The 7,798-nt window shown below is 45.0% G+C and overlaps 1 protein-coding gene across 2 annotated transcripts; it reads right to left on the bottom strand.

The window, feature by feature from the left end:
• Positions 1-1,211: 1,211 nt before the first annotated feature.
• LOC123131875 (ribosomal RNA small subunit methyltransferase, chloroplastic) lies at positions 1,212-5,625 on the bottom strand. 2 transcript variants are annotated; one of them, XR_006464350.1, is made up of 11 exons: positions 5,365-5,625; positions 5,115-5,264; positions 4,940-4,996; positions 4,009-4,101; positions 3,802-3,897; positions 3,116-3,200; positions 2,517-2,569; positions 2,329-2,412; positions 2,121-2,231; positions 1,885-2,061; positions 1,212-1,793 (listed from the first exon to the last, which is right to left on the bottom strand). XR_006464350.1 is itself a non-coding variant. In XM_044551575.1 (10 exons), exons 1-10 carry the CDS (start codon positions 5,587-5,589, stop codon positions 1,996-1,998), a joined length of 1,020 nt encoding a protein of 339 aa, XP_044407510.1. In that variant the 5' UTR covers positions 5,590-5,625; the 3' UTR covers positions 1,212-1,995. The 2 variants fall into 2 exon arrangements, 1 of the variants encoding a protein (XP_044407510.1); XM_044551575.1 differs by having other exon boundaries at positions 1,212-2,061.
• Between the last annotated feature and the right edge of the window lie 2,173 nt (positions 5,626-7,798).

Here is a 7,798-nt window from a genome sequence, read left to right as displayed (position 1 = left end):
GGACAATGGCCTGACTAACCTCTTGTGTTTGCATGGTCATGTCCTACAATCGTAGCACACACATGGACAATATGCAAAGCGCACACTACTGGACCATCTAGCTCAATACGATATGAGCAGCATACATCAACAAGCATTCTATCAATCCATCACTACTAGTATTCCAATCCATTGTGTTCAACACTACGATACAACCCTAGCATGCTACAAAACCCTACCACATGCTCACAGATCAGACCCTACCACACGCTCTCAGATCAAACCCTACCACACGCTCTCAGATCTAGCTACAACGAATACATAGAAGGGGGTGGCTGAACTCAAAGAGGCCATCGATGCAGCTCGAGGGAGACAGGGAACACGCCAGGGAAGATGACACGAGTCGCCGCTGCCGTGGACCGCCGACCGGAGAAGAAGCGTCGCTTACCTGCTCGTCGGTGCCGATGCGCGTCGGAGGGAAAACTCAAAAGGGCGGGAGGGGGGGATGGTGGAGGGAGTTTTGATGGTGAGACGAAGGGGGCTATATAGAGTGATTCAATCGGCGGGAGGTAAACCAAAATCCTCCCATCGATATTTCGGAGACACGCGCGAGCTTGTGCCATCTTCGTGGTCGCATAAGCTCGGCACCTTGTGTCCCCTCCCCTGCTTCGGCCTAGCCTGCCTTGCTAGAAACTGGCGATTCGGGGGTTCCTAGCGGACCTGGCTGTGATGTGCTTTAAACATCATGCTATGCAGGCCAAACAGTGAATGCGGGCAACCAAACAACCCATTTTCTTTCCGCACATGCTTGGTTGGGCCTCATGCAAACAACCAAACACGTCTGAAGTCGCACGAAGTGGAGGTGGATGACACAAGACGAGGCGCATGGGGCAAAGAGTAGGCGAGGAGGCCACCTCAAGTCAAAATACAAGGTGTTATCTGTAAAGAAATACTAACCTCTGCATAAAAGGCTAATGTCACCTGGGAAACACTACTTTCAGAGCAAGTCAAATTGAGCATACCGAGACTTGAGAGTAGCTGAATCAAAAGCTTAAAACAACCTTACTTTATTGTTTTTAGAAAATGAGGATAAGCCCCTGGCAACCACATGTCCACATAAACAACCATAGTGGCAAGAAGATAATGTATTAATCACACCCAGAGTCAAGCATTATCGCAGATATTTAACCAACAAGAGAAAAGAAATAAAATAAAATAACAGCACAACATGCTAACCAATATTTGTCAGGAAAATAACTGGCAGTAACTGTATGTTGCATCACAGCGACACGCTGCCAGGCAAAAAGGTATTAGAATGCTGCACAATCAAACATCGAGCATCTGCACGTTTCGTTGTAGTTTATAGCCAAAACTTAAGCTCAAAAAGCAACGGCCGTACCTCTATCTACCATCTATGTCAACACATAAAAATACTCTTGGCAATTTACTATGAGCAGCTAGCATCTTTGCCTGATCTTCAGATTGTTCTGACAGACATTTGATCTCTACATTTCTGCCTCCAACTTGCGAAGATTAGTACAAGAGGATAGATAATTCCAGTAAATTATACACATGCAACGCCTGCGTATCTTCACTCTTGCAGGGATGCTATCTGCGATAAGGAAAAAAACTGCGATTCCTGTGTGACCAAATCATGTCCTGCATATTATCATTGGTTTTGAATAGGGATCACAATCACTATGATCATCTCCATGCAAGAGCGCCGTGGGCTGAAGCTGTGCCACCGATTATGTTGCGGTGAAGGCTGTGGGACTGCTGGAGAATACTAGGCGGTCACTGTCAGCAAGCATAATCTGAAATGATTTGGAGAATTATCTGTTGTATCAGATAAAAGAACAATATCTTGAGCCAATCAACCCGCCATCTCTTCTGTACATGGTTTACCTGCAAGCTGCAGTGCGCTCTAGCTGTGAACCAAATCACTTCAGCGGCATGCTTAGTCCAGCGAGCAAACCAATAAGATGATTCCATACGCATTTTGAAACGCAGGGGTGGTCATACTTTTCCCAGGTGATTGTGCAACCTCACGAAATCATCCATCCCCAGTTCAGACGGTCTAGCCTGCAGCAATAGTGAATTTAGTGCACGAGAGAGGATGGATGGATGAAGGGAGAGCTTACCGTAGGCGGAAGACCGATATTGGTCAGAGCAGCCTCAATGTCAGCAGAAGAATATAGGTGTTGAAGTGATTTCCGAAGCATCTTGCGCTTCCCATTGAACGCGGAGTTCACCTGGAATTAAAGGGAACGAACCAGTCTTAATGGCTATCACCAACAACTGGCGGTTAAGTGAAAAAAAGAGGAAACTTATGTGTGCAGTCTGACTCACCATTGAAAAGAAACTTTTGTTAGAACTAACAAGCGGATACTCCCCAGCATCCTTTATTTTAAACCTTATAACGCCACCATCAACCTGCATGGTATCCATGATAAGTCCTCACATGCCACATTTATGAAACCCCAAGCACTGTTATAGCGTGCTGCGCATAAGGACATCTGAAATAAGAAATTGATTACCGTCGGTTGAGGGAAAAAGTTGGCCCTCTCTACTTTGAACTTGTATTCAGGTTCTACAAAAAAGAAAGATAACGCATGCATGTCATTAACTGCGATGTGTGACTAGGCATACTAAGTGAATTGTTAAGACGCTGGAAAACAATTCAGATGATTTGATGACTGTCAGGGCATGAATTGCATAGCTACACAGTAGCAGTTACTACAGTACAGAAGAGATATAATCTGCCCACGCAGGGATTGAACCCAGGTAGGCAAGGAGATGCCACTGCGCTCCCATCAGATGCAGGCAATGACGGCACTTTGGATCATTTAATTGCTCAAGAATACTAGCTAATGTGCATCAGAGAATCTACATGTAGAAAATCGAAACAATGGAGAAAAACTATTCCTTGTATAAAGCCCAAAACAATATACCCATTGTTATGAGAGTTTACTTACTGTTTTCCTCAGAGAAAAGCATGATTACTTACAAAAACAAAAAGAATAAAAGAGTAAGCCTATTTTCAAGCCTGGACGATGGAATACAGATAGCTGAGATAAGGTGTATTCCAGTGACATGAAGGTATCAAACAGGTCAAACTAAAGGAAGACCCTCTTACCAGAGTAGAAATTCACAAACACATTGATAGGTCGGTACTCTGGTGTTTGTATTGAAGCATTTGCAAGGCGTAGTGCCGCTTCATCCTGAAATGAAGAATTAATCAGATTTACCTTTTCTTACGAAAGAAGTAATGAATCACCATAGATATTGAAGAGTAGAAGAACCTCACATATAACAAGGACAAAAAATCACTGGGAAAAAAATCCGAAAAATCAAACATAAAATTTGGCAGAAGTGAGGAAAATAGAAGGCGCATACGAACATCATTATGATTGACATTAATAGATACACAGAAATGAGCAGTACTTCAAATATACAAATCGTACAAGCAGTTTATACTGCAGAAAATAATCAAAGTTCAGTCATCCTCTGAACCAATACGACCAGGCATTGTCCTACCGACAAACGGGATATCCACTAATTTCTTTCATGCTGATTTTGTAATCCTCCTCGGAGGCTTGTACTGCTAAACTCTCTTTCTGTTCAATGAAAAGAAACACAAAGTCTTTGCGTTTTCTCGAAAAAGAAATGAGCAGTACTTCGAACATACAAATCGTACAAGCAGTTTATACTGCAGAAAATAACCAAAGTTCAGTCATCTTTTGAACCAATACTGGGTTGTAATTAACTGGAACTTGCAAGCAACATGTACCCACTTAATGCACAAAAATATTTGATGCAAACCTGAAGCATGAGCACCATGACAGAGAAAACATCTCCCATTGGAAGAATTTGTTTGACAACTTCAGTGCTGACATTGAATGGTAAGTTTGACACAACCTACAAAATACAAAGTATCGTGTGGACACAAAAACGTCTTCATCATGACCAATACTTAACGAATTCTACAAGTTCAATGAAATACAAATAATGCCAAACATCAATGCTAACCTTGGCGTATTTTTTCTTGCCATGAGATTTCTCCTCCAGGATAGGGAGAAAATGGGAGTGAACGTGAAATTTTGTAATATCTTCTTCAATGACCTGCATTAAATTTCAAACTCATTACACACCGGATGAGAACTATGTTTGATTTAACATCCAATTAGAATTTCTAGCTTTGTTAAATGTATGTAACAAAATGTCCATCTTTGGTGACAAGAAGAGCAAACTATTAAATAGTAAGATTTGTTATCTTAGATATCCAGAAGAGCAACCAGAGAATGGTCGGTACAATAGCCCTTATTGAGAAACAAAGGATGGTTATCATACTTATAAGTTATATCACTATAAAGAGCAAAGTATTAAAAGCTATCACGATGGCTATAACACTGTATCTTTATGTACCTGTTACATGATAACTTTTGAGCTTAGCACCTTAGGCATTTTTCATGTTAACAACCATCTATCACAACATATACTTGCTAGAAGTTCACAGCCAACAGAAGTGTTCATGGACTAACATACCCACATAAGTTTACTCTGTCCAAAATTCAGAATAATCCATAACATGTGAACCTTACTTTTCATGTAAAAATGTGGCATGTTTTTCCAACATAAATCAGGTTAAGTTAGAATGCAGTTCACTACCAAATCACTGTACATAATAACCAAGAACATTATAAATTTGATACTGAGATACATCATTCAATTGGTGGTATTTACAACTGTCCGTAATGTATCATGTGTTTTAGTAGATACACTATGCAAAAAATGCTTTCATATAGAAGAGTGACCCTGCTGCCGGCCCCGGCTTCCAGACAAATTTGAAGGAATGAAGGGACAAGCCATGGGGTTGCCTTTTACTACCATTCGAGCAACATCAGTAGTCAAACACAGGGATGAAACAATCCAATATGTTCATTTGAGAACAGGACAGTACCTTCAATTGCTCTGTGGATCCAAACCTATCTCTCACAAGGGTAGCCATATGCTTATCCTGTCACCAGACAGACGCATAATAAAAAGATGTATTGCAGATTATGGATGAATTCAGTTAGCAGAGATCAACTACAGGGCTACTGGTCGGGTAGACTAGCAAACTGAAATAGGCGAACCTTCTCGACGGCGACGATGGTGGCGCCGGCGGCGAGCAGCGCGGCGGTGAGAGAGCCCGTCCCGGGGCCTATCTCGAGCACGACGTCCCCCTCCTCCACCCCCGCCGCCGCCACCAGCTCCTCGTTCACCCTCGCGTTCAGCATGTAGTTCTGCAGCACAGTGAGCGCAACCCCACGGTAAGAAACTCGCGGACTGGGGGTTCCGCCATGGAATGGAACGGGGAGGGAGAGGGTGTCTGGACGGACGGACCTGGCCGAGGGATTTGCGGGGGACGTGGCGGCGGCCGTGCGAGTTTAGGGAGCGGATGGTGGAGTGGTAGTCGTCGGCCGCGCCGCCGCCGTCGGACGCGGCCGTGGCTACGGCGTATGTGGGGCGGATACGGCCGCGAGGCGGCGGCGGCCGGCGGTGAGGAGGCGTGGCCGGAGACGGGGAAGGGCGCGCCGGGCGCGGGGATAAGGAAGTGAGCGCCAGCATTTTCGAAAGTAATATCTTTTTTTCTCTCCCTTTTCCTTTATTTTGCTGAAGAGTAAAATGCAAGCGCGGTCCTAATTCTTTTCCAAAAGTGTTGATTGGGTCCTAATTCTTTTAAAATGCATATCTGGGTCCTAATTCTTTCTAAGTTGTTCATCCGAGGTCCTAATTTCGTCTGACCGCCGCTGACCAGCTCGCGTGGCGCTTTGACCGCCGCCACGTCGACTCGAGGGCCCACGCGTGATAACGACCAGCCGTGCGTTTTTTCAAAAGAGCCCCCCAACCCTAATCTCTTCGCAGCCGTAGTCCTTTTCCTCTCCTCTCCCCCACCTTTCTCTGCTCTGGCGAAACAGGGGAGATCGACGGCGGTGGTCCGGTGAGAAGAGGTAGGCGGCCATCGCAGGCGCTTGTCCGGCGGCGGCGCCGCTAGGATGGCGCCCGTGCATCGGCGACCCGAAGATCCTCCTCCGCAATACGGTCAGTGTGGTGCCCGTAACCCTAACCCTCGATCCTCTTTTTCTGCGGATTCTGATTTAGCTCGAATCGATGGTAGTATTTGACTGAATCCCTCAATACCTTGGACCACAAGAGGAGGTTTTTAGAAATCAACTATGCTGGATTTTTCTGCGGATTTGGCCGATCGAAGACGTATGCCGATGGGAAAGTTGCTCTGTTCAATGGTTGCGAAGTAGATACATGGTCTCCTCTCTGGCTCACTGATTTTATGCAGCAACTGGGATATAGTGACCAATCTAAACATGTTATTTACTTGTTACTGCCTGGAAAGAATTTAGGTGATGGACTACGGATTGTGGACTGTGACACTGACACTTTGCACATGACAGCAGTTGTTCCAAAATTCCAGTACTTTCAATTGTTTGTTGATCACAAAGACATGGCCTTTGACAGTGTAATTGATAATATTCATGTTAGTGGTACACCTGAGCTACCTCCTGTACTAAGCCCTAAATCTCCTGGGTTTAGCAGTGGAATAAGAAGAAGTCCTAGGTTTAAGGTGAAAGCTCATAAGGCAGACTGAACCAATTTAATGCAGGTAGCAGCAATGAAGGGAGTAGTAGTGTTCCACCAGTGGGACAAAATGTTGGACATGAGCTTAGAAGAAGCAGGAGGAAACTTGTGGTAGAAGAAGAAATCCCTAATGAAAATGACAGTGACAATGACAGTGATGACAGTGAATGGGATTCCGACTAGGTCGACTCTGACAATGAAGTAGGCAAAGATGATGATGATTTGTATGAAGAATGGGTTGATGAAAAATTTGAGAAGAAGAAAAAGAAGAAATCTGAATGGGAGCAGGACAGTGACTATGATACAGATGAACTGTAGGAGCTACAAGATTCAGAGCTTGAAGCTAGTGATTCAGCAGAGGAAGTGGAAGTAGTAGATGCACAAGGAAGGAAAAAAATGAAAAAGAAAGTGAAGCTGAAAAGGTGGAGGCCTGAGAACATGAAAGAAGTTAGTTTTCACATAGGCATGGTGTTCTTGTCTGTCATTGAACTAAGAGCAGCAATTCAAGAGTACATTGTGAAGCTGAGAGTGCAAATTCATTACATAAAGAATGATAAGCAGAGGATAAGGGCAGGTTGTGTTGGAGATTGTCCCTGGTTCTTGTTGTTGGGGAACGTAGTAATTTCAAAATTTTCCTACGCACACGCAAGATCATGGTGATGCATAGCAACGAGAGGGGAGAGTGTGATCTACGTACCCTTGTAGATCGACATCGGAAGCGTTATGACAACGCGGTTGATGTAGTCGTACGTCTTCATGGCCCGACCGATCAAGCACCGAAACTACGGCACCTCCGAGTTTTAGCACATGTTCAGCTCGATGACGATCCCGGACTCCGATCCAGCAAAGTGTCGGGGAAGAGTTCCGTCAGCACGACGGCGTGGTGACGATCTTGATGTACTACTGTCGCAGGGCTTCGCCTAAGCACCGCTACAATATTATCGAGGACTATGGTGGCAGGGGGCACCGCACACGGCTAAGAATAAGATCACGTGGATCAACTTGTGTCTATGGGGTGCCCCCTGCCCCCGTATATAAAGGAGTGGAGGAGGGGAGGGCCGGCCCTCTCTATGGCGCGCCCTAGGGGAGTCCTACTCCCACCGGGAGTAGGATTCCCCCTTTCCTAGTCCAACCAGGAGTCCTTCCATGTAGTAGGAGTAGGAAACAAGGAAAGGGCGCAGCC

Source organism: Triticum aestivum, chromosome 6A, assembly GCF_018294505.1.
Source record: "Triticum aestivum cultivar Chinese Spring chromosome 6A, IWGSC CS RefSeq v2.1, whole genome shotgun sequence".
NCBI classification, from domain to species: domain Eukaryota; kingdom Viridiplantae; phylum Streptophyta; class Magnoliopsida; order Poales; family Poaceae; genus Triticum; species Triticum aestivum.
Note: the sequence above shows the minus strand (reverse complement) of the source record. Positions and strands in the feature narration are given on the sequence as shown.

What these genes read in the sequence shown, in the direction of transcription:
- LOC123131875 (XM_044551575.1), bottom strand. Translation starts at nt 5,589, where the DNA reads ATGCTGGCGCTCACTTCCTTATCCCCGCGCCCGGCGCGCCCTTCCCCG. An exon ending in GATCCACAGAGCAATTGAAG is followed by an intron (nt 4,102 to 4,939) that starts GTACTGTCCTGT and finishes AATTTAATGCAG; the next exon opens with GTCATTGAAGAAGATATTAC. An exon ending in ACAAAAGTTTCTTTTCAATG is followed by an intron (nt 2,232 to 2,328) that starts GTGAGTCAGACT and finishes CTTTAATTCCAG; the next exon opens with GTGAACTCCGCGTTCAATGG.